General features: G+C 54.8%; 1 protein-coding gene across 2 annotated transcripts in view; it reads right to left on the bottom strand.

The window, feature by feature from the left end:
- Positions 1 to 4,486: 4,486 nt before the first annotated feature.
- The window catches only part of SH2B2 (SH2B adaptor protein 2), a 24,196-nt gene continuing 2,495 nt past the window's right edge, over positions 4,487 to 26,187 (bottom strand). The window contains exons 2-9 of one of the 2 annotated variants that reach the window (XM_011371580.2): positions 15,629 to 16,353; positions 12,430 to 12,531; positions 10,613 to 10,704; positions 9,222 to 9,313; positions 8,958 to 9,119; positions 8,234 to 8,442; positions 5,518 to 5,689; positions 4,487 to 5,001 (exon numbers count right to left, since the gene is read on the bottom strand). In XM_011371580.2, coding sequence (XP_011369882.1) covers positions 4,658 to 5,001; positions 5,518 to 5,689; positions 8,234 to 8,442; positions 8,958 to 9,119; positions 9,222 to 9,313; positions 10,613 to 10,704; positions 12,430 to 12,531; positions 15,629 to 16,324 — 1,869 coding nt within the window. In that variant the 5' untranslated portion in view covers positions 16,325 to 16,353 and the 3' untranslated portion in view covers positions 4,487 to 4,657. Of the gene's footprint in view, positions 5,002 to 5,517; positions 5,690 to 8,233; positions 8,443 to 8,957; positions 9,120 to 9,221; positions 9,314 to 10,612; positions 10,705 to 12,429; positions 12,532 to 15,628; positions 18,433 to 26,187 lie in introns of those variants that run through there. The other variant, XM_011371579.2, reaches the window with a different exon arrangement.

Below are 26,187 nucleotides of genomic sequence, written 5' to 3' on the forward strand. Positions count from 1 at the left end.
CTATTAAGCGATAACTACCCAATCCTTCTCCCAAGAGCCCCTAGTAACCTCTAATCCACTTTCTGTCTCTGTGAATATCATGATGTTCTTTAAAGCTCCTCAGCAGCAAACTTTAATCTTAATTAAGTTACAAAACATCTTTCCAACTTATAAAACTTCAGGTTAAAATTATAATGCATAAATCTCTGTGGACATAAAACCTTTCATTTTTTTTTTTCTTGTAATCAGTTCTCTCCATCCAGTCCAAAACAGGGGGAATACGGTCAGTGAGAATTTTCCAGAATCACACAAACCTCTACTCATCTCTACTCACCTCTACTACAAACCTCTACTCACCTCTACTCACCTGGGTCCTGGTCCAATTTGTTTTGCAAGATTGGGATTCTTGATCATGTTAAAATAGATTGGGAGGTTAATTTATGCTGCAAGCTGACTGTCAGATCAAGGACCAGCTGAAGGCTTTTGGATGGTGGGCATCCGATTCCTCATCACATCATTGTCTCCCTGGCATTTCTGAATATTCTATTTCAAATACATGTAATTTGCCTTCACTCCTTAGAGCAGAGTTGTTAACCTGAGGTCCTGAGATGGTTCATGAATAAACCATTCACTAAGTCGGTGAACTTGAATGGGAATAAAATTCTATCTTTTTTTTTAATTAACCTCTAACTGAAAGTTGTATTTCTTTCATTGAAGGAGAAATCACAGCAGTATTAGCAGCACCTGTCACTTTGCCACGAGTAGAAATCAGGGAGTTTTCAGATCACATCTTGGTTGTTGCAAAAACTTTGAAGTGTCATTTACACTTATCATTTTTTGAAATTACGGCAACTAGAGCCATGCTAGAGCTTGCTACTTAAAGTGTTAATAAAGAAGTGCATATATTATCCTACCACAAGTTAAAATATATTTTAAATTACTTTTTTTTATTATATTTAACATTCGACTGAATTTCAGTATAATTAGTTTCCTTTGCAAATCTACGCGTTTTACTTCACGAGTTTTAAAACATTATTCTGAGTGGGGGTTTCGTAGGCCTCGCCAGACTGCCTAGGGGTCTGAAACTCAAAAGAGATTAAGAACCCCTAACCTTTTGCAGGGGCACTGCAGAAACTCTCCACCTGGAGGATGTCGGTTTTGGCAAGATGCCTCTTTTCCCCTTTTAAAAAGGTTTTGGGAGAATGATTGAGAGTCACTACTCAAAATTTATATTTGTGCACCGCTTTACAGTCTCTTAATACTAAGCATATAAGATTCCCCTAGATCCCAGAAATTTTACCTCTATCCCCAAAGGGCTCAAATTTGGCTGAGTTAGGAACACCTGCCAGAAGAAACTATTTATTTGAATCATTGCTGGTACACCAATTCTATCTCTAAAGGAATGTTCACCTTTGGGGCCATAAAGTACCCGGCTCTGCATTTCAATGGGGCAAACACAGGTATGGACCCCCTGCCCTCCCGTAGCACAGTACCTCCATTCCCATGGCAATGACCTCCTTGGAGCAAATTCAGCTTCATGTCTGGGAGAAAGAAACAGCATTTTTCCATTTCTCGGTCTGGCTGATGGGTTAAGGAAGGGAAAACCCATTCCATGTGGTCAGGCCTGGTGCCCTCCCAGGGGCATCCTGCACCCTTGGTTTACCCTGGATCCCTCTGAGACCAGGTCACCCTTGGTCAAGCTCATGGGCCAGGATCTAGCCTCACTGTGGACCTGCCTCTAGGTAGAGGGACTTACCCAAACAGAATGTATAAATAGCAGTGGCTTACTTCCCCACAGCTCTGAGCTCTTCTTAGAGACTTCGGGTAGCCAAAATTACCCTTCTGTGGCTCAGGTAGGGGACACCTAACCCCATCTCTTACCTGAGGAAAGAGCTGGGGGATCTGACAGCAAAGTGGTGGTTGGTTTAGGAGTCACTTGCTGGAGACAGCAAGCTGTCTCTTCCTTCTATCCTAGGTGTGGGATTGGATTTCATGTTCTCCACAGCCCTTCCCGTGGAGTTATCCAAGTGGATCCAGCAGGGGTCTACTGTCCCTCAAGCCTCAAGTCTCTTCCCCCATCTTTTCCCACTTCCCTTTCCCATCAGTCTACGGATGATCTTTTCTCCATCACTGTTCTCCTCCCCATCTTCTGCCCTGGCCCAGCTCATCGGCCCTCCTCCAGACCTATAGCAGCCTCCCTGGCCCCCAGGCCTCATTTCCCCCGACTTCCAATCCGTCCTCCCACACACTCTTTATTGCCTAGCCCCAGGGTGATCTGTCCAAAACTCAACACTGACCCTATCTCAGTTCCCATTTCAAACTGGCTCTGGCTCCCTAATGCCCTTCAATTATGGCCTGACTCTCAAGGCCCTATCAGCCCTTCTGGTCTTATGTCCCATTCCCTGTCCCTTGTACCTGCAGTCAGTCCCCCACCCCACCCCACCCCACCCCAATGTCCTCCATCAGCCTCTGTATGGCCTCAGTGCATGGGCCCTCTGTGACTGCCCATCACACTGTGATGGACCTGATTTGCTGCCCACCCAGCTACCCCACGGGCGTGGTGGGGCACAGAGCAGGCACCAAAATGCTTGCTGAGAAGCAAAGGAACCCCCCTGAAAATGTCGTTGCTATCTATGCAGCAGCTGTGGTTTCCCCAAAGTCCCACTGAGTCTGGCTTTCTGGAAGTACCACTTTCAGTGACAAGCCTGAGGGTCTTGCTGTGGGGGCCACACTGTGGAGAGAGCCCCCTTTTTACTTGACCTGCTGCTGGGTCTTAGTGCCACATCCCTTGGGAGAGCCTGAGGTGGTGGCTGTCATCTTCTCTTCGTTCTCCTCTGAATTCATTTTAACCTGGGAACACCTCAGGAGCAGTGCCTGACTGCCACCCTTAGGGTGGGCGCAGACCCTTTCCCACATTCTTATACTCTGGGCCCTCAGTTTAGCAAAGTAACAGCTGTCAGTACCTTGCCTACTTCCATGCTCAGATTCCTGCTTTGGACACTTGGCAGGTGAAGTGACCTCCAAGGCAGCTGACTGTGTCAGAAGGGAGGGACATGACGGCCTGAAGGACAACACGTTCTGTGTTCAAGTCCTAATGCCACCCCTGAGGTCACCTGAATGCTTCCAAGGGGCAAATCCACTGAGGAGCAAGGACGAAGCCTCAGGCTTGGGGGGTGATGTCTGCAGCTCAGCCATCTTGCTGGAGAGGAAGAATCTGTTCAGAGATCCAGCTGAGAGGCAGAGACAAACAGAGCTCTCACCAGCCCCTGGCCTCTGTCCAGCCGGAGCCTCACCCCAGACCCCCACACCTCCCACCCGCTCTTGTCCGAGTGGGATGGGGTTTGCACTTGGCCTGGCATAGACTCCAAACTACCAGGCCACAGGGGCAAGAGTGCAGAGAGGCTCCAGCCACACGGATGGAGATGCTGAAAGCTGAGGTACAGGCCGTTTTCTGGGGCAGTGGCCTTGTACCCCCCACTTCTCCGTGGTGGCAGCAGGAATGATGCTCAGCCACTTCCCAGTCATTTTGTGAGTCAGGACTGGGTAGCTAGAGCAGCAAAGCCTTGGGAGCCCACTGAGGGCATTGGTACCCTCATAAGGGTGAAGTGGGCATCATGGGGGTGTCCAGTTGTGGTCCCAGGAGGATCAGCTGTCATAGGGTCTGAAATGCATATCATGGACACAGGCCCCCAAGGATACTCCTGGGCAGGGGAATCATGGGTCTGTGGCCCCCTATGGAGGCGGAGTTTGGGTTGGGGGAGGGGCAGGTATACTTTGGCTCAGCAAGAACAAGATCCTCCCCAGAGGGAGCACTACCTGAAGGTTGGGGTGCTGAGACTTCCAGCAGGCTGTGTCTCCAGGGTGCTAGAGCTGAGCCTCCACCTGCAGGGAGGCATGGGGTAGGGGTGGCAGGGAGGCCCCGCTAAATCACTTTCAAGTTTGAGTCTAGGTCAAATCAGCCTCTCTCAAGTCCAATCCCCCAATGGGCTAATGTGCAGGAATCCTGCCCCACCACCCACGGATCTGCCCAAGAACCACCTTACTCTCTCTCAGCCAGGGTTCATGTCGACATCCCGGCATGCCAGGTGCAGGTTTTGCAGGCTCTCTTCCTATTCTTCACGGTGTACCTGCATCCAGGTACATTTTCCTCCCCTCTCCTCTTTCCCCTACCCTCTGCCACCCTGTCTCGCCCCCAAGCCTCTACGCAGGTCACTCCTCCCCCAACCCCTCTCTCACAGCTCCACTAAAGCCCCCTCCCTACTCTCTAGACTCAGGGTAGTCTCCCTGAGTCCTGCTCTTGGGCCTAGCGCTATATCTTTGTGCCTCATTCAAGTACTGCTAGTTGTCACCTTGCAAATAGGGAGTTGGGCCCCCTAAGACAGAGCAGGGTGGAGGCTGGGCAGGAGCCAAGCCACGGTGGGCTCGAACAGGGGTCTGTGTGTGGCGCAGTTCCATAAGGAGCAGTGCCCACCTCCAGGGCAGGAGAAAGGACGACAGGAGAGCCAGGTGCAGTCCCTAAAACAGGCTCTTTAATAACATTTATGTCTTCACTGAAGAGCTTCGCTTTTCCCACCCAGCGCCAAGCTAGGGCCGGCAGGATCTGCTGGACCAAGGGACACGTGGGCAGTCGCACAGCAGGTCCTGGTGGCCCCAGGGCCTTGGCACCACCTGCGCCGGGCTAGTAGAAGGAGTACTGGTTCTCGACCGCACGCGTGCGGCCACGTGATCCCTCTCCAGGTGCGGCCTCGGGAGTCTCATCCGTGACGTTGGCCACCTCCAGCAGCCGCTCCGCACTGCCGCTGCGGCTGCGAGCGCTCAGCAGGCTCTCGGCGACGGCGCGCGGGGCGGTGGGCAGGGACGCGGCCGAGGACGACGAGGTGGATGAAGACGAGGCGCCGCCGGCTTCTGAGGGCGAGGCGGGAGGGCAAGAGGCGGCAGCGAGGCTGGAGAAGTAGTGCTGGCCCGCCGGCTCGTTCCAGCAGGCGGGGGGCGGGGGTACGGCGCTGGGCGAGGGCCCCGGGTCTGCAACGCGACCCGGCACATCAGTGCTGAGCCCGGAGCCACCTCATTCTCATTTTCCCCAGCCTGAGCTTGTCAGACAGGGCCCAGAGACCCGGGAGAATGGGGTGGCCTGGGATCTCATAGGGAGGCAGAATCTGAATTCAGCCTTCCCTGTTCCAGTCCACCTCCCGGGATAACTAATGTCACGGGTATAGGCGGTAGTGCGCACAGAAATGGTGCTCAACCTGCTGTGCTGGACACTCTCACTCACAGCTCTGTGCTAAGCTCCACTTGTTATCTAGGGAACTTCCAGGTGCTGCCCCTTCCCCTCTGCCAGGAATCACCCAGGACTCGGACTCTGTGGGCCTGCCACTCTCCCTCGGATCCTGATGGCCCCAATTGCTTACAGCTGCCCAAGACCTGGCATTCCACCAGAGCTAGCTAAGCTGGGTGGCCGCTTGAGAGCGACTCGCTTCCCCCACTGCCCACCTGTCTGTCTTCTTGAGCTATCACACCCGACCAGGTGGGGCGTCTTACCAGGTGGGGGGCCCTGGGACCGCACGTAGCTGCGGAGGGTGATGTCTGCAGAGCCCCCTGACTCCAATGGGATGGGGTGGGTGTGGAAGTGGCGCAGCATATCAAGCACAGACTGGAACCAGAGGTGCTGTACGTGGCACTGCCCGTGGCCGTTCAGGGACAAGCGAAGGTGCTGTGGGCACAGATCCGCATGGTCAGTGTTGGGGTCCTGGACTGGCGAGTGCCTTTGTGGGTCACTTTGTGGGACCGAGTCTCATAGAGGCCACATGGGGTTGTGCCAGACTGGGCTCCACCACAAGTCTTATTTTGGGGAGGGTTACTCATGTGGTGGGAGTGGGGAATGGAGGGGTCAACAGTCAGGCTGGCACCGAAGGGAGTAGGCATTAGTCCCCATGCCAGGAGCACCCACATCATGCCCCTCACACTCCCATCTCTAGTCTCCAAAAGCCGTAGAAGGTAGAGACTACAGCTCTCATATTAGAGATGGGAAACTGAGGCACGGGGAGGGAGTGACTCACCCATAGTCACAAGGTGCAGAACTAGAAAGAGAACTCATATTTGTGTGATTCTCTCACCCCAGTAGGATAGGGGTCTACCTGCTATCCTGGCAGAGCCACCGCCCAGGGGGGTGGGAACCACCCCGGGCTGGTTGAGAGTGACTGTATACGCTCTCAGCTACTGTAGTGGGGAGCCTCTGGAGCATGGGGAACAGGCAGGTGCCTCCCTGGGTCTCCAGGGCCCACGTGGGACAGACACCTCAGGGAGAGGAGCCACAAGTCTGTGGTGTCTGGTAGTGAGCCACAGGTCTTTGGCTTCAGTCCTATTTTGTTCAACATGTATCCCACAGGAGGAAGAGTGGCTGTCCCTGGGGTGTGTGGCAAGAGGAGAAGTGAGAGGAAGGTTTTAGGGTACGCACGTAGCCTTAAGCCCAGGAGGGGGTGCTGGCCTAGCCACCTACATAAAGGACAGAAGCCCTGGGTTGTGGCGGCGGCGGGGGCGTTTCCATGAATGAATATGCCACTCAGCAGAGCCAGAAGTTGCCAGAACAGTGTGAGCAAACCTGGAGAGCATTAATGGCACCCAGGGCAGGGCCTCGGCCCCTGAGCAACTACAGAGAGGGATCCTACCACAGTCTCAAAGCTGGAGAGGGCCTTTGGGGGCAGAGGCCCAGGGCAGAACCTGAAACAAGCCGGGTGCATCTCTGTCTTAAGGGAAACCTTTCAGACATTTATTATCTGAAAGTGAAGAGCTACCCTGGAGAGCAGAGGTCCTCCTTCCCAGGAGGAGGAGTACAAGCAGGAGGCTGGGGGGCCTGCTGTACCCCACCACTAACTTATCTTACCTTGAGCAGTCAACCTGCTCTGATAGGGCAGCAGCTGGCATGAGTTCATGGCTGGATCTTTCCCCAGGAAGGAGAGGAGCCTCCTGTCCTGCTTACCGCACACCTGCTTTCCACCCTCACCGCAATGCTTCCTTCCCACCTTGGGCTGGGCACTGTTCTAGCCTCTGGCTTGGGCATGAGTCAGCTCCAGGCCCTTCGGGGATGCAGCCTGGGGTGGTGTTGGCCAAGAAGTAAACTTGGGGCTGTCAGGGATGGCGTTAAGTGCCTGGTTATCAGAGGAACTGGTAAGGGCGGCTGCTTTCCAAGGAGATGTCCCTGGGGATGTGCTGCCTCCTCCAAGTAGTGACAACACTGCCAAGGAGAGAAGTGTAGCAAGCTAGGGGAGGACTTGCACCGGGCCAGCTGGGAGTTGGGACACTGACTACCAGTGCAGGTCTGGAGCAGGAGTCCTGGGGTGCCCCCTCCTCTGGCAGGGACTGAGGGGAACCATGTCATGGGAGGAGCTGGGCCTGGGTCTGTCTCCTTATCAGAAACTCATGATTGGGGGCGGATTTGAGGTTCCTGCACACTCTGGTCACACTGTAACTGCCTCCCCCCGCACATCATTTCACTTTCTGTCATATTTTCCTTTGCACGTTAGGTCATTATTAGCACATGACACTCTTCCTCGAGATCTCACTGTCTAGGTGCACTGTCACGCCTTTGCTGTGCCCTGTCTGGATCACCTTTCCCACTTTACTTTAAGAATTCTTCCTCCACTGCATGTCTCAGGTCAAAGTCCCCTCCTACTCTGGCCAGTAGGGTCAGCAACCTCCTCTGGCCCTCCAGGCCTTGCAAAGCTCTCCTGTCTGGTCCTCTAGGGCCTACCTATGTATGGTTCCCTTCCACCTTCCTTGACTTGAATATAGGCCTGGCCCGGGGCTGGGGCCCAGGACGGGTTGGTGAATTGATCTGAGGAGGTTAGAAGCGGGGCTGTCTGGGGTGGGTGGGGCAGGAGGGCCTTGGTTGACTCCAGCCCTGCACTGAAGTGGCTCTGGGTAGAGACCCTCAGAAGCTCTAGTGTTATGTGATTCCTAATGCGCAGGGTCAAAGTTAAGTCCTCAGAAGGGCCTGGCCTCCTGAGTGCTCAGCTACCAGAAGGTGACTTTCCCATTTAGATAGTGGAGAAGCCGCATCTGGGGCAGACTGCAGTTCCGCAGAGAGGTGTGGTTCAAAGAGTATGGCCAAGGGGAGGCCTGGTGCATGGGAGGTCATACCGCACCCACATCCCTGGAACCTGCTCCTGGGACATGGGTACGACCTCACAGCCAGGGCCACCTTAGCCCCCTGCCCCAGGGCTGGCTGCTCTGCCCCGGGGCCTCCCTGCGCACTTACCTTGGCCTTGCCCTGGAAGTTGAAAGTCAGTACATACTCCCCAGGCCGAGTCTCACTCTGGCGGATCACGAAGAGGCCATGGTTCCGGGGCCCGCCCACCAGCACCAGCTGAGCTGCCTTGACCCGTGACAGTGTCCCATGGAACCAGGGGTAGTCAGAGAGCTCCAGCTCTGGTACTCCCTCAGGCTCAGGCTCTGCTCCCTCCTCCCCTGGAGAGGATGACAGTGTGAGGGGCATGGGGGGTGGGTGAGGTGGGTGGGGTGGTACAAATACATAAGAGAAGAGATGCAACATCTTGTTGCGTTTTTACATGTAAAATGCTGTTTTGATAATTTTATAACAAGGCCAGGAACTGACCCCAGCCACTAGTTAAGCATATGAGCTCAACTAAAGTACAGAGGGAAGTACTATCCTAGTTTCATTCTCTAGGTTAGCAACAAACCTGAGAACAAATCTAATCTCCTTGTTCCTAATCCCTGGTTCTGACCCTCCACAACCCTTCTGTGAGCATTTTCTATTGAAACCAGAGCCCATGGGAAGGGTCACGTTCCCGGACTGGCCTACAAAAGCCAGAAATCTGAGCTGCTATGCAGAGGACCCAGTGGGATGAAATGTCATGGCTTCTGAGGCTCAGGAAGGGCCTCGGAAGGAGCCATGGGTGGCCATGGCCTAGGCTGGGGGAATAGGAAGGAGAGGCTAGGAGAGCAGGCTGCCCCCATTGTACCTGTGTTATTGCTGTCACTGCCACTGCCACCCGAGGATTCCAGGGTCTCTAGGAAGGTCTCCAGTGGGACATGGACCAGGGACTCACTGATGGCATCTCTAGCCCGGCTATGTGGGGCTGTCACCACAGCTGCTGTTGTCTCTGGGGGCCGGGGCAGGTCCACTGATGGAGAAGTGACAGGTAAGACACATGTCTGGCCATCTTGGAGCAACCATCCCTCCAACCCTGCCATCTACTACTCCGGCCAGCTCTGCCCCCACCTACCCTCCGTGAGGAGCTCACAGCTACAAGAGGCCACTCGGCTGGCCAGACAGCCTCCCTGAGCACAGGAGTGCTCAGTGTCTTCCTCGCTGTCCCTATAAGACAAAAAAGCATAACCATATTCCGCCATGGGACCTGGACCATGGGCTGCTCAGAGAACCAGTCAGTGGCTCACCTAGGGTCCTTCTGCCTCCATGTTCCTCTGTCACACCCTCATCCTGCTCTGTGGCTATCACGTAAGTGACTGGCCATATAAGAGAGGTCTCCAGGTGGGTACAGTCCTCTTTGAGGACACATGACCTCTGACCACAAACCTACAAAGGGCCGGTCTCCTACTGGGATCTCATAGAGTCCCTCAAATGGTGGCAGGGCACAGTGGCGGGTGGGGCCTGGGCAGCTCTCTTTGCTGCCCTGGGCTTTTGTCTGCCCATCTGTGACACGAGGTGGCTGGGACCTTGCCAGCTCTAAAATATTGCAAAGTTCACCCTCACAGGGTCTAGGGAAATATTTTGCAGAGCAGATGGTCGGGAGCATGACAGGGGAGGGAATATAACCAGTTTGGGGATCGGGGGCCTGGGAGGCACTCTGAACTTTAATTGTGCTTCCTTAAACGAAGCTGTTAATTAGAAAGCAGCAGCCCCTCCCCGCTAGGGCTTGCCTCACCCCATTAGCCAGAAGAGCTGTTGCCAAATGCTCTGCTGCTGGCCTGCCTGCCCCTCCTACTCTTGGCGTTGGGATCTCTCCTGGATGGTGCTGCCAGCCTCCCTGCTGCTCTTCCCATACCATGACCCTAGCTACCCTCTGTTTATTACTAGCTGTGGCCCCCCACTGCCCCCAACCTACCAGCTTCCTGGGCTTTCATCGAAGTCCCCTCTTCACCAGCTCTAATTCTAGCTACCCGAAGTCCTTGCCATTCCCTGCAAGTCCCAGGCTCACGCACACCTCCACATCTTTTTCTGGGCTTTTCTCTCTGCCCTTAACCACCCCCAGCCCCCTCTGCCTGGCTTAGGCCCACTCTTTCTTTAAGTTTCAGAGATGGTGAGCACCTCTACCAGCATACTATGCCTTCTCTGAGCCCCAGGCTGGGTTAGGGGCCTCCCTTCTATCTCCTCAGCCCTGTGGACTCACTCCATCACTGCCTTCCTCCTAGTGGCCTTAGGCTCACCAGGGGTGAGGACACGACTTGATCTAACTTCCTTCCAGTTCCCCAGGCCCTGGCCCTGCAGAGCAAGCTTTGAAGAGCCTGCTGGGAGTAGGGGTGGGGGTGGGAGTATGAATGAATGGCTGGCACCAACCTGAATAGGATTGCCATGAGAAAAGCCCATTTCTGGAGCTCAGCACTGGAAAGCTACCCCGACCCTGTCCACCCATCCTAGGGCCACTTGGGCGCTTACCCCAGGTCCACACAGCCCTGGATGTCAGCCACCCATGAGTGCTTCTGCAGTGAGTCAATGGTCTCCAGGATGTACTCTGCTCCATTCTCCACCTGGGGAAGAGGTGGCCCGGAGTCCAGATAGCAGTCAGTATCCCAAACTCCTCCACCCTCAGCAGGGGTCTCTAGACCCCAGGATAAATGGCTCATCCCACTTCTCCCCCCATGAGGGCTCATTGGTGTGAGCAGCAGGGAAGACAACGGGGTCACTGTCAAGCACCATCCCAAACTCAGGCCAAGGTCCTTGGGTGGAGCCGTACCCCACATTCTCAGCAGCCCCTCCTTCCTGGGCCCACCACTAGGATGACTGGGGATGATGTCTAGCCCTGCTGACCTTGGAACCTCAGTCCCTGGAGATGCAGCCTCAGAGGAGGTCATGCTTGTCAGGGAAGGGTGGGCTGGCACCCTGGAGATGGAGTGAAAGGTCCTCCAACCCTCAAGTCAGTCAAGGGGCCAGCTGACCCAGCACACTGAGGGGCTCAATTGCCTTATCCCCTGGTATAAGCAGCCTCCATAGGGGAAGCCCCCGCTGTGGGCCAGGCCCAGAATACGCATATACATTATCTGGTGAACTCTTACCAACAGCCCTGGGAGGGAGGTGATATGCTTTCCCTGTTGTACAGATGAGAAGACCGAGGTTCAGAGAGGTCAGGTATCTGCTTAAAGTCCCATTAGCACTCAGTGATAGCACTGGGACCTGAACTCAGGTCTCTGTGATGCCAAAGCTGTGTGCTCTCAGCTTCCTGCCTTGGTTACAATGCAGTTGTTGGACCCCCAGCATCTCAGAGCTGGGAGTGTCCTTAGGGACCACCATCAACCCCTCTCTGAACGGATGGGGAAACTGAGGCCCAGAGTGGGGCTGGCAGGTGAGTCCCTTTGCCTCAGGGCTCCTGAGCATAAGCAGTAGCACTGTTGCCACCCAGCTGTTGGGAGCGAGGCTCTGGACCTATCTCACCCAGCAGAAGAGAATGCCAGGCAGGAAGGGGCTATGTCCTCAGCCCCCAGCCTGGGGTGACTCAGGGCATGAGGTTGGCAAATGTTTGCTGAATGAATAAGGGCGTTCGTGACTGAACAAATAGGGGCAAGTAAAAGCATAAACCCAATCAGGAGGCTAGAGAAGAGGATGGGGCTCCATGCAGCTTTGGATGGGTGGAGCTAGGCCTCCTACGGGACTTGGCCTCACAAACACCCTCTAATTCTCTGAGGAGGGACAGGGCACAGCCCTGGCAGCCTGGAGCTGTGTCCTTAGCAACCTGAGCAGGCTGCCCCAGTGAAGTGGGGCCTGGGAAAAGGATGAACTGCCCCCGGACACACTGGGGTGCCTTCCTGCCCACCCTCAGTGCCTTTGTGCCCTCCGTGGGACTGGGTGGGTCCCCACACTCCAGTGCTCTTCCACAGGAGCATTTGCATAACTGCTGCAGGCTGGCTACCAGTTTACCCGCCCAAGGGGTAGGTATGTGCTGGCTCCAGTGGGGGTTGGGAGGAGGAAGTGAAACTCAGAAGAGCTTCACCTAGGCCCAGGAGGAAATGGGAACAGGGGCCCCAGATGCTGGGTGACATCTGGGGCGCTTGGCTCTAGAGCCCAGGCCTAGATTCAAGTCCTAGCTAGGTGCTTGACATTTATGTAGGGTCCTAGGATTCCCAACCAGAGCTCCCTCCCCTTGACCTGCTGCTAGCCCTTTACCCTTAGTCCCCCTATGGTGGCCTCAAGCTGTGCTACCCATGAGGGAAGTGGCCTGGGGCAGCCAGAGGATCTGTAGGGCCAGGTGTAAGGCTAACCTTGAGCACAAACGTGTTGTCCTTCTCCGGCATCTCCAGGGGCATGGTGGTGCGGACCTCAATGATGGCTGAGAGAGGGATGCTGACCTTGGGCCTGGAAGCCTGGGAGGCCAGAGGAAGAGGCAGCGAGAGTCACCACAGAGCCTCCTGAAACCTTCTCTACCCTCTCCCTTTCCCAGATATCACAGTAGCCCTCAGTTTAGGATGCCATGGCAGCCCTGGCAGAGGTGTTCCCATCCCCATATCACAGATGGGTAAGTTGAGGGGGTCTCTGGGAAACAAAGGGACCTCCCATATAGTCACACAGCAAGTCAGGGACAGAGCTGGGACTGACACCTGAGTCTCCCACCTCTGAGCCCTGCAGGGTGAACTCCACCTGGATTGCCCTTCTGCTCAGTGCACTCATCAGATTTGTGGGCTTCGCATTTTGACCTTGACCCATAGTAAGAAATACACTGGACATTGTGACTTAGTACACATATAGGTAAAAATAGCTCTGAAACAATGTTTCACCAAGCAATATTTACCCTGACTGTGTGTGATGGACCGTGATATTTTCTATTTTATTCTAGTTCATTAAAAAAAAATGCTGGTCTCCTTCTTCAGACTAGCATTTTCAGAGTATGGCTCTGGAGCCCCTGACTCAGGGCTTCTGGAGCTGGGCAAGGCTTTGTCTCCAGGTGGAGGAAAAAGGACCAGTGTGGGTTTGAACCAAGGCAGGAATCTTAGGGAGGGCCACTCGTGGCTGGCCCTCCCCACTCTGCCCCAAAGTTCCTGGCCATGACCTGAAGTCCCCTGGGGCTGGTTTGGGACTGAGATTCCTGGCAGGGTTTGGGCTCTGGGACAGGGACTTTCTCAGGAGGAAAAGGAAGGGCCACAAGTTGAGTGGGCAGGCGGATGGGAATTCCTGGCAGTGCTGGCTGCCATCCAGTGGGTGCAGGGCTGGGCTTGGAACCTCGATGGAGAAACTTGGCTGACCATGGCAGGCCATCTCACCAGCCACTGGGGTGGGGGGTCCACGGTCCTACAGTGGGTGGAGCGGAGGTCTGTAGTGAAGGCGTGGACTGGTGACTTGGGTTGGGCTTCCATGGGCTGGAGGTGCCAATTCCTCCACCGAGTGTTTGAGGACTGTCTGTCTTGGCCCAGCTGCCTTTCGCCCTGCTCCAGTCACACCTCACTGTTTCCACTTCCTGGACAGAGCCTTCACTCACTCAGCTTGTGCCTCCAGAAATGCCCGTCCTGGGTCCCTGCTGCTTGGTGAACACTTATGCACTCTGAGATTCCCCTGGCTGGGGTCCCCAGAGTACCCAGTGCTCACCCATTGAGGTTTATCACCCAGTCCTGCAAATACCAGTTTCCTAGTGGCCCCCACAATGGCAGGGGGCAAGCCTCATTGCTCCCTGGGTCCCCAGGGCTTGCCTGGCCCTGGGCTCTGAGGGGAATGGAGGCTAGAGACTTGACTCATGGGGCAGTGTGAGAGGGAAGTCTGAGGATCCCAGGAAATAGTTCCTGAGCTTGCAGATCTCAAGCTCTTGTCTGTTCCAGCGGTGCAGCTAGGTCTCAAGACTAAAAGGCAGTGGGCGTATCAGCAGGGTCTCCCTGGGATACAATACATTTAGGAAACTGGACTTGAGCCCTTACTGTGGTCTGATCCACCTTCCCACAGGCTCACTGCTGAATTCCCAACTATTTGCATGAATGAAGAAGGGTTGGAGGCCAGATCAGAAGGTAGGAACCCACTTGCCTTCCTCAGAGGTCGGGGAAGTAACCCCTCAGGAATCCTGCCCTCTGCCAGCAGTGAATGGTGGGCTGAAGGGACAACAGGATAACCAAGAAGCCACCAGCTGCTACATCTCCTCCCCCAAGGGCAGCCTCACGCCTCTATTTACAGCCGGGCAGCTGTGATTGCCACTCAGGGCCTGGAGCCCTAGAAGCCCTGGGCCTCTGCCCCTGTCCTTTGGGTGACCCTGGGCAAGCCCCACCTCACTTCTCATCCCTCACTGGGCTTTGGTCTTCCTGACTGACAAGGGGTATAGTTAGGCTTAGTGGCCTAATGATTTCTCTCTGAGAACTAATGGTAGGCGCCTGGGCAGTTTGTGGGTCTCAGGACTTGGGGAGAAAGCGCTTCAGATAGTATGTCCCTGGGAAGCCCACACCCTGCCCCTCCAATGGAACCCAGAGTTCTGACAGACTGGGAGATGGGGACAGAGGTGAAAGACTCAGGTTGAATAAGGCACTGAGGACAGGGTGTGCCTAGAGGTGGGTGGGGACTCTGGGTGGCTCTTAGGGGTGCTGTCGGCTGCTGCACCATCACAACCTCCCACTTTTCCGAATCTCCCAGTACACAAGGAGCTCCCACCTCCATGCTCCTTTCATTCCTGGGACTCCCAGCATGGCGGGTATAATTAGCCCAGCTCTGTCACCCACAAACTGTGACTTTGGGCAGGATACACCCCCTCTGAGTATTCCTTTGTTTTCTCTTCTGTGACAGAGATCACGAAGCTCACCTTGCTAGGGTCCAGGGAGATGAGGCCGCCCACCAGGCTTAGAGATGGATGCATGGTGGGCTCTCAGAGAGGGGGCACTATTGTTCCAGTTATTACTACTTTCCAAACAAGGTGAGTTTGCCACCCCGGAGGAGACCCAAAGCTACCCCCAGGATTCTGATGGTGAGCCCGAGGAGGGGGGAGGAGAAGGTCCACTCAAAGGAACAGCATTGCTGGTGACAGCTAGGAGCTTATCTTTTGAAACCCAGGCCAGAAAGGGTCATCTGGGCAGGGGCTGAGCCGTAGCCTGACAGCTGAGCTAGGGATTCAGATTCCCACAGACTTAGAGTGTGACACTGTCACTGTCACTTCTAGCCCTCATCCCCACAGGCTCCTCTCTGTATGGCTCCAGCCACCAGGGGCCCCAGGTGAGGAAGAGAGGAGGCAGGCAGTGAGGTATGCTGGCATGGGAAAGAATAGCACCCCAGAACCTGTCCCTACCCAGAAAGCCCTTCTGACACCTCACAGGTGGAGAGAGCGGGCTTGAGGGGTGACTTGTCAGACAGGCAAAGCAGGACCACATCCCAGGTTCCTGACACTCAATACTCCATCCTGCCAACCAGACTAGGCAGTGTGGTCCCCAAGGCCAGTCCTTGGCAACCTTGCTGTGCCCACATCCCTCTACTGTCCCTCAGGTGGGAGTTGGCGCTCACCTTGGGTGGCACGAAGAACTCGAGGCGGAAGCGCTCACCCGCTACGGCTCGGCGCAGGAGCAGGCGGCACTTTTGCCACTGAGCGGTGCCACCTGGGCCCGCGGCAGCATCATCGGCCACCATGAAGCGCAGCGCGCCCTCACGCTGGATGTCCACTAGCTCCACCTTGGCCGCCAGTGTCCGCGACAGCCGGAGGCGCCGTGTCCATTTGTCGCGCGGCTCGGCCGGGGACTCGGTGGCTCGTGGGGTGGCATCAGGCTCAGGAGAGGCACGCCGATGCCACATGTCGCGCACACCGTCCACCACGCACAGGCTCATGTTGCGCAGTGAGAAGCCCTTGCGAACCCGGGCCTTAGCACCCGCGTGCACTGACACGTCCTCGGAGCTCCGCGAGTGGCCACACGATGCCGCCTTGAGTGCCGCTGGCTCGGGCTCCATGGTGTCAGGGTGCTCCGTGGCCCCCGCCATCAGCACGCGGTGCACCTCCTCACTGAAGATGTCCAGGAAGTTGGCAACGAAGTGGCGGGAGAATGAGGCCCCGGCGTCCGGTGTGTCGTGGGCCGGGTTGTCCCGCAGGAAGCGGCAGAATTTGTGCGCGAAGTCCACCGCAGCCGCCTGTGCATGCAGCTCGCAAAACTGCCGCCAGTCCGGGACCGGGGCAGCAGCAGCGGAGGGGCCGGGGGCGGCACCATTCATGGTTCCCTTCCCATTGCAGCCCTCTGTGGCTGCAGGCGAAAAGAGATCCAGGTGACTTTGTGACCTCTGACAGTAGTGACCGCTTGTCCTGTATCAGATCCCATTCCCCCAGGGCTCCCTGGGGCTGTGTATGCCTCTGTGCTGCGGGGAGGGGGTGGGTCCTACAACGTGCAGCTGTTCTGAGCAGCGCCAAGGTATGAAGAGAAGGACCACCAGGGAGGCAAGAGGCTGTGTCTGCAGGAGGGGAGCCCTCCATTCACTTTCTCTTTAAACAGCTGTCTCAGGGACCCCAAGTTCATTCCAGGGGCTGCCAAAGGATGCTAGGATGACTGGTGCCCTGAAGTGGGGTCTCTATGAACCTCCAGTTACCTCACTCCCCTACGTAGCCTCTTCTGAGGGTCCCCCTTCTTCCTCTGGACAGGAAGAAGTCACAGTGCAATCCTCTGGGCTCTACTTTTGCAATATGCCAAGCACCCAAGCCCTTCTCCATTCCTTGGCATCCAGGTTGCTGTCCAGAGACCCACATAACCTCTTCTCTTATAGGCAGTACTTTAGCAGGCTCTTCACTGGTGACCACCCCCCACCCCGCCCCCAGGAACCTAGTCATCATTTCTAAAACATAGACAGATCAGGTCCCTCCTCTGTTCAAAATCCTGCAGTGGATTCTATTCCACTCAGTAAAAGCCAAAGTCCTACCCCTGGCTCCGAAGGCCTCATATGATCTGCTTCTATTTACTTCTCTAAGCTTACCTCCTGCCCTCCTCTCCTTGCTCATTCTGCTCTGGCCGCACCTGTCTCCTTGTCATTGCAAAAGCATGCCAGTCATATTCCCACCTCAGGACCTTTCCACTTGCAATTTCTCTCGCACTTGCCTGGAATATTCTTTCCTCCACACTCCTTCACCTCCTTCTGGTTTCTGCTCAAATACAGCCTTCCATGACCACCACTCTACCTGGGAATAAGAAATGCTCCTGCTCCACCAAGTGCTGGCGTCTACTGCCCTTTGCCTGCTTACTTTACTCCATAGTGCTTACCTGCATTTGACATAACATTTATGCACGTGCTTGGTTGTGTTGCCCCCTATCCTCCCCCTTACTCTTCCTCTGAGAATGCGAGCTTCACAAGGCAGGTATTTTAACAGCCTTATAAATGTCTCTGTCCCCAGTTCTGGGCACATGGCAGGTACCTTGTAAATACTGAATGAATGAATGAATACATGAATATGTTTGGCATACTGGGCACGCACGTCACAGCTGTCACTGCCTAAGCCCTTATATGGGGCTTAAGGACACACAGCTTGTTAGTGACAGGCCTGGGATTCTCACTCTGACTCCAGGACTTGGGGGGTCACCTCCTAGTGTGGTTCATGTATAACTAGCTTTTCATACTGGCATTGAAGGTGCTGCCTCCTCAGACTTCTTTCTAGCATAGTGGCCTGCATGCTGTACCTGTGTTTCTACTTCCTGGAATCTTGTTCTCTCCAGAGCACCCATCTGAATCTGACCTTCTTGAAGAGGCCCCAATCCAGGAATGCCAGCTGTCTCTTCACCCCAGCTTCCTCCTCCTTATTCCCAGCCCCCCATCACTCTGGACTGCCAAACTACCTGGTGTATGTCCAGCTATTTGGGAGCCTTGCCCCCTCATCCCCCAATGTGGCAATCATCCCTGCGGTACAGGCCAAGTGCACTGTGCTTATGCACATTCCAAGGCTAGGGTGAAATTACCAACGGAGAATAAAGGGGTGACGTGATTCTGCCCTGCCTTGGGGAGCCTGTGTGAGGGGGCCAGCCCAGTATTAGGGGAACAGAGGTGGAGGGTCATGCCCTCAGCTGCTCTCCCAGAATTCCACATTTCCTGGCTTAGCCCTTGCAACTCCTAGGAGCACCATCTCCTCCCTCCTCTGGGATCTAAACTCTGTAATTAAACATTAGGCAAAAATAGCTGTTCCACTTCTGTGAGATCATCTGTGGGGCTCTGGGCCATAGGGCACCGTGGGAATTCCCTCTCACCTTGGGGCAACCTCAGCCATCGATCTGCAGTCAATAACCACAGGACAACTTCAGGGAGAAAATAAACTACTTGATGAGAGCACTTAGCACAGAGGACAGTTTTCTAAACCAGCAGGTCTCCTTAGACTCTGCTGGTATTGGGAGAGAGAGCAGCAGGGAGCTGGGGCGGGGTGGGTGGGGGTTCCTGGAGAAGGAGGGGCCTGCAGTGGGCTTCCTGAGATGAAGTGGGTAAAGAGTGCCTTTCCTGCATGTCTGAGCAATACCTTGGAGGCAGACTTATCAGGACATGGGAGACGGGTTGGGGAGAATAGTTGCTGAGGTACTTACAAGCTTGGCTCATGCTTGGCCTTTTCCTTGCTCTACTCTTTCTTCTTTCGTCATCTGCCTAACTCTTAATTCTTCAATAATTAATTCAGTGGCCACTTCCTCCAGAAAGCCTTCCCTAACCTCCCCCCGCTTCCACTGTCAGGTGGCATGACTGTCTCCTCTGAGCTCCCACAGTCCCTTCCTGTATATCCCACTAGCAAGGTGCAATTGCAGGGCACTTCAGGTATCTGTTTCCATGTGTCTCGCCAATTTGGCATAGGTACTCCTCGAGGGGGAAAGGAAGGCCTGAGTCATTTGTCGGGAATGGAAGTGGAGGCAGAAATGCACCTGTCACCACCGCCAAGGCCTCCAGGGAAGGTAGAGAGTGGAGGCCTTGTGGAGGGGAACATTTTTTTGGGTGGGAATGGGGAAAAAGCCCTACAGCTAAGCCCCTGAGGGCCTGTCCCCGTGCTCCAAGCCTATTCATTTACCCAGCAGGGTAGTGCTCCCCACAGTGGCCACTTTCCCCCTTGTACCACTGAGACCACCAGGAGGGTCAGACTGAGTGACATGGCAGTTTAGGAAGGGCTAGCACTAGAGCCAGTACCAAGTGCGAACACCTATTTGACACAATTTTGTTCCCACATGGGGCACGTGGGGACGGAAAGTCAGTCCCAGTACCCCATCCTCAGGCATTCCCTGTCCTTCCCCGCTCATCCTGCTAGCTAACAATATTCCTGGCACAGAGAAGGGGTGGAGTGGACAGGGCCCTGGGGAGAGGCTCTCACATGTGGGCCCCAGCTTGCTCTCAATGGAGGTAGGGGAGGCACTCAGAGAGGAATCTGCCAAGGGTCTGGTGGCTGTGGCCATGTGCTAGACAGGGACTAGACTGGGAGGCACTGGGAGGTTGATCCTGCCTTGACCTCCCCTACCATTTTTGCTGGCTGACCAGGAGCCTAAGGGCCTGATGCCCAGCACAGCAGCCTTCAGTGTCCCCTGGGTCCAGCTGGGGCTACACAGAAGTGGAGGGGGATGAGTAGCCAGAGGTCAAAGTCACAAGCAACAGGGTCAACAAGGAGCCCCATACTTAATTACAGATGGGGAGACTGAGGCCCAGACATGGCTCTCTGCAAAGGTGAGGCTGCAGGTCACATGGAAGAGGGCTTGGCCCCAGCCAGGGCAAGGATGTACTGTAGGCTAGAACTGAGGATGAGACCAAGTGTAGGGACTTCGGCTGACCCGGGCTCAAGCTCTGACCCCACCGCTCTCTTGGTGAGTGATGTTGACCATAACTCTCATCTCTGAGCCTCAGTTTCCTTGCTTCAAAAATTGGGACAAGTTCCCTCTCCATCCCCCAGAAGGAAGAGGCAGTCTCTGAAATGCTATAATCCATGTGCAACCATGGGCAGTCTGGGGCTCCCCTAACCTCTGGGTGGAGCCAGAAGGCATTTCCAGCCCTCTCTAGGGACCAGCCGGTGTGACAACCCATCAATCAGACAAAGCCCTCTGCCATTCTGCAGGTGACCAGACCCAGATGTGGGAAAAGCAGGGCCTCACGGGGAGGGGAACCCAGAGGTAGCAGAAGCTGAGTAGACAAACTCACCTGGCCCCCCACTGTTGGGGGTGACCTGGCAGGTTTATGTATTGAATCCAGCCTGCCTGGGCTGTCCCTCCTTCAGTGGCTCCTTGGAATTCCCACCTGTGTTTGCCTGTGTCACTCTCCTACAGACGCTGCTTTCCTTACTCGGCTGACTATTCAAATTCTACTTGGCCTTTAAGACTGTAAAAGACTCTTTTTCTCCAGGAAGGCTTCCTACCTCACAGGCCCTTCCTCTCTGAGTTTCCATGGTCCCTGTGGTCTTTTTGCTTCTGCGGGCAGGAGCCCATTGCCTCCTCCTATGGCCCGAGGAAACCAGAAGAGACCTGTGAGTAAGGGTGGGACAGTGTGGGATAGGACGTGGGGAGATCTGGGCTCTGTCTCGGGCCAGGCCTTGGGTCTTCCCAGGCCCTGGTGTCCCATCAGTAAAATGGGGTGCTGGAACAGTGATCTCTAGGGGTCCCTGACTGTGATGGCCTTGGACACTGAAGACTGGGACCCCCTGTCTTTCTACTGGGACCAGGAGCAGGCAGGGGGCCACTTCTCACTTTTATAGGCTTCTCTGAGGATTGGGCCTGGAGACAATGGGAGCCCACCGGGTCTGGGGAGCAGGTGCTGGCTCCCCAGGGGCCATGGGTGGAAGAATCACCCTCCCTCAATCATCACCTAGGGGTTTTTTGAGACTCAGCTGGGCTGTCTGGCTTCTTCTCCTGGAAAAATGTTTTTTGTTCCCATCTTGCCAGAACAGCAATAGGATGGGATGGGCTTCAGGAAGGGGGAGGCAGGGGAAGTCCCTCCCTGCCTGTCACCTTTCCAAGCTAAGGCCTTTCCTAATCCTGGGCCAGGAACCCAGACAGGAGACCCTCCCCCATCCCCACCAGGTTAGAGGCCTGGGAGAGGGGGCGGCTGGCCTTCCGGTGGTAAAAATAGCTCTGACGATTGGAAAAGAAAAAAAACGGTCAGTCGTCAGCCCCACAGCACCAAGCAGTTCCGGATCCTACGGCCAGGTCATTCCTTAAAATATTGATGAGGCAGTCTAGCTGCCCCTGCTAATGGGTGCACGACCAATCAATACACCATGCAGAGGGCGATGGTGAGGGTGGGTAACTGCCTGGCTCATATCTGCAGGGAATCCTGCATCAGTGTTTTCTGGGAGCCCCAGATGTAGCCAGCCTCCCCACCACAGACAACAGACCCTCAGGGAAAGGAAGGAAATCTAGCAATGCAAACTAGCTCCCCAGCAGCAACCTGAAAGGCTGCCTCACGGGGTTACCCCTGGGCAAGACTTGGGCAGCATCTTCCACCACGAAGACCTATCCCCGCCCCCCACCCACCACCCCCAGCCTCCCTTCTCCTGCATCTCACTCAGTTCCCTGCTCAGAAAGGCAACACAACCAAGTGCAGGAAGGGGTGGTGAGGGTCAGAAGTAAGGATGTATTGTCCTGGGATAGGGTGTCCCTACCCATGAACTATTCACGATGGGGAAACTGAGGCCTCTTCTTTGGGCTCCCAATACAGGAAGAGGAAACAAGGCCTCACATAGGTCTTCCCTGCCCCTCGGGAAGCTAGCCCTAACTATGCCCACTGATATCCTGTCCTCTGGGCTTCTCAGGACCACTGACCTAGCCTGGACCATTAAGCCCCACACTTGACAAGGAAGGCTCTTTTCATCCTCCATCCTGCTGTTTTTCCAGCTGCACTCCTGGTCTCTGTGGGACTGTCCCCTCCAGCCCCTTCTCTGCAACCTTTCCCCTGCAGAACACAGACAACCTTTGGGCAGGCCATTCCCTCAGCCAGGAGTGCCTTCTGCCTGCTAGCGGCCTGAATCCCTCTTCCCTGCAGATGGAGGCACAGAGAACACAGGGCACATTCTGTTTCATTCGTGGGTACCTGGAGATTGATTCTCGAGTCTACTCCCCACCTTATCCTACCCAACCCCCAGAAGTGTCCCCACAGGGCAGGCTCTGAACCAAGGTCTCCTATAAGAATGAGATGTGGCTGGAATTCCCCAACCCTTCCTACCTAGAATATCTGTGCTTACCCCACGACCCTACTAAAAGACAGAAGTGGCATGATTCTGGTCTTAACACCTTTGAACTTGCTGGAACTTTGCTGAAGAGTGGGTGTGGGAGGACGTCACTCTGACTAGTGACAGGGACAGGTGCAGATTAAGAGCTCTTGGGACTCTGCTGTATGGGTGAGTGAGGAGGGGGCATTCAGGTAGTTCTGGCTTTTCTGAACATCAGTTTCCATAGCTATAAACTGGGACTATCCTGTTCTCTCACACAGATTGCTTCATGATCCAAGGCCTTTGCCAAGAAGCACTACTGGGAGGCAGCTGTTAAAAGTTGGTAGAGGAGCTCTGTGCTCAGTGCGCCCTCCTCATGCCTTTCATACGACCCCAACCTCTGTCACCGTGGGAAGTGGAAGCCCTTCTGCTGAGCCCCTTAGCTTTCACTGACTCTCCAAATCTGGACAAGCTCTGCTGGCTCTGGGATGTGCAAACCTCCAGTTTGTCTCCCTACCTCCACATCTGGTCATTTGACACATGGAGACAGTGGAGTGGTTAAAAGCCTGAAATATGGCTCCAGATGACCAGGGTTTGAATCTCAACTCTCCTGCTTCATAGCTGTGTCATTGCAGGTAAGTGTTTCAGCCTCTTAGGGCTTCAGTTTCCTCATCTGTTAAAAATGGAGGGTAATACCAGCACTGACTGTTATCAGAGGACTGTCATGAGGATTAAAGGAGTTATTTGTTTAAAAAATAAAGTTCTTTTGCTTCTAGTTCTTAAATGTCTTGCATCCATTTTCTCTTTTCCTCCTACTGCTCTGGGCAGATGTCCACAGAGGCCGGCTCCTGCTTCCCACTGTCCTCTCAACCCCTGACAAATGAAAGTTCCGCAGTGTGACCAAGGTTATCTTTCTAGAACCCACATCTAATTGGGCTACGACCCTATTTAAAACTCCTTTCTCCTCACATCTTCCCTGCCAGGAGGAGAGGATTCTCCCATTGTACAGATGAGGAAATGGAGTTTTGGCAAGGGAGGCAACTGGCCCATTAGTCTGGATTTGTGCTGGGCTCCCACTGTATCAGGAGCCATGCTGGCGGGTCCAGGGTCACAGATGGATGGGAGGGGAATATGGAGCCAAGTTCAGATCTACCCCTTTCTGTAGCAGACACTAATCCTAATAGGCCCTGGAGAGCTCTCCCTCCTAGAGCACAGTGGGGTTACCTGGACCCTGACTCAGGAATGGAGATGCCCACTCTCAGAGAAAGGGGTTCTCTAACAGGCTAGAGAGCAGGGGAATCCTATAGAAAGTGGACGTCAGATAAACAGGGAGTGAGGCCCAGAACAATAAGCTCCACCAGGGCCTGGGGGCTTAGGAGGAAAGCCCATCTGCCTTCAGGAGCACCTGGTGCTGGACAGTTCCTGGGCTGGCTCTGTAGGTAGAGAGAAAGCTGTTATGGCTCTAGCAGTACCTTCCCAGCCGTCCTGGGATTGTAAAGCAGAGTCACCGCCTTTTCAGCCTTGGCTTGAACCTCACAGTCTCTCTCTCTCTTCCAGTGTCATGGATCTCACCTTGGCCCTGATTCATACCTATCCCAGACCTCCCTGGCCTAAACCTGCAGGATGTCCCCCTCAACTCCCACTACTCAGTCTACTAGTTTGCCTTCTGGCTTTTTCATGACACATCTACCATGCTTCCCCTCAGTTCTGAGTATCCCAGAACTCTAGGTACCATAGATGCTTATAAAGTTTTCCTGAGCCTTTCTCCGAGCAATTGAACTCCCTGCCTGGCTGATCTCCAGTCACTCAAACTCACCACATCCGTGTTCTAATATATTTTCTTCCTCCAGCTCCTGCTTGTCCTCAGCTCAGAGTCTCAGCACTCAGCTTGCCATTGCCACACCTGCTCCCACTCCTCTGCTCCAATAGTTGGCAGGCCTGGAGCCCACAGAGGCCTTGGAGGCCTTGGTGAGGCCCCTTTACCCTGTCCCTGCTTCCACTTGCCCCCCTGCCCCTCCACAACACCACACTGCTTTGGCCTGTCTTCTCCACCAGTCCGTGAGCCTCCAGCCAGGTGTTATACCCACCATAAGACCCGGGTGGGTACTATTATACACAGAGGGTCAGAAGTACTGGAGAATGGGGCCCAAACACTACTTAACTCAGAGGAGCCAAAAAATGCTGTACTCCCACACACAGATGCCCTGCCTCACTCTGCTTAAACAGGTGTGGCTGCATCCTCCTCTAGATGTTGAGGAGTCACACCTGCTCTCCTCTGGGACAGAGCACAGAGATAAAAACAGACCCAACCAGGTGAAGGGGGAAGAGAAACCTTCCCAGACTCCAAAGCTGCCACAACCCCTCCAGTTCCACGTGGACAGTCAGGAGCAGAAAGCGTGGCAGTCTCCAAGACTGGACCAGAACCCCATGAAGATAGCAGCCAGGAGGTCTGAGGCCCTTAAACCCCCAATTTCCTGCAACCCAGGATGGGTAGACAGAGCAAGAGGTAAGAAGCAGGCTCTTGTCAGAGAGTAGTTTGGAGGCCTGGCTTGTTGGTTGAGTGATTTTGGTCATTTCACCTCCCTGAATCTCCTTCCTTCTCTGTAAAATGGGGATAATAATAGTACGAAACCCACAGAGTTGTTGTGCAGATTACATGAGAAACAGCACAGATGCCCTTAGTGGGTGCAAATCAGCTTGAAACCAAATGCTCAGCTCTGGGGGTGGGGCGGGGCCCAGGTTCCACCTCGATAGGGGTCATACCTCCAACACCTCCAAGGAATGTCAGCCTGCCCTTGAGTGTGAGTGCAAGGTCTCTCCCTAGGAGACCCACTAAATAGGGAGCGGGGGTTAGAAACTTTAGACAGATTTTCACGATAAGAAGTGTATGCATTAAACCTCGATTAATTAGAATCATTCAACTAAATTGCATCACCATCTCTTGCCTGCCATCATTCACACCCTCTAGAGTGAGAGAAGAGTAGAAAGAAGCAGCTAATGGCAAACTCTGCCTCTGAGACCCCCACAAACGCTCAGATCTACACCAGCCTAACAGCACTGCCCCCACTGCCAGACCTCTTCCAAAGTTCTTAGAACTGAAAGGTTTTATGTTGCTTCTCAACCACTGGCCCCCTAGATGGAGCAGGATGGCTGGGAGGGAAGAGATTTGTTCCAAGTGGGGATGGCGTGTTTGGGGGCGTTCAGATCACACCTCCAACTGAGGCAGCCAAAGCCTCTTGGGGATAACCACTCCCTTGTTCCTCTTGCCCTCCCAGAGGTGCTTGCTCACCCCATGCTCAGTGACCTGTGTTGGAGGGGGCAACTCTTGCTGGTCACCTAGCTAGGAAGTAGGCAGCACCACCTCCATTTTACAGAGTAGATAATGGAAGCTCAAAGGGCAGAGGTAGAGTTCAACTCAGGTTTGACTCCTCTCCTCTGCACCATCTCAATGTGAACAAAATTTCTGACTTATCCAAGTTCACTCCTAAGGCTGTCCTGTCTGCCCTGCAAGGTTCCTGGAGGGGCTTGTCAGTGCAGACATCTCTCCCTGAAGACCTCACTTCGTGGGCTGCTGGGGGCCCGGACGGATTCCTCTCTACTTGGTCTTGGCCCGCTGGGCTGGCGCGGTTCGGGGGGCCCGCTCTGCCTGCAGGTTCATCAATGGCCAGGCCGAAGGGCCTGAATGGAGAGCACGAACCCGCCCCTTCTTAAAGGCGCCAGCCTCTCCTCGGGTACCCACAGCGGTCCGCCCCACTATCCAGGACTGCGGGAGAGCTCCCAGGGTGGGCGAGTCGACAATGGTGACCATGAGAAAGAAGGCCTGGGCAGAATGGAGGGCGTGTCGGCCCGGAGAATGTGGTCTGGATAGTGTCCCTTCGGTGGCCAGCACCCTCATTCCAGGTTGGCCCTCCTACGCCTCCGCAGCCTAGAGACGAGACCCAGG

This window comes from Pteropus vampyrus, unplaced genomic scaffold (assembly GCF_000151845.1).
Source record: "Pteropus vampyrus isolate Shadow unplaced genomic scaffold, Pvam_2.0 Scaffold193, whole genome shotgun sequence".
Taxonomy (NCBI): domain Eukaryota; kingdom Metazoa; phylum Chordata; class Mammalia; order Chiroptera; family Pteropodidae; genus Pteropus; species Pteropus vampyrus.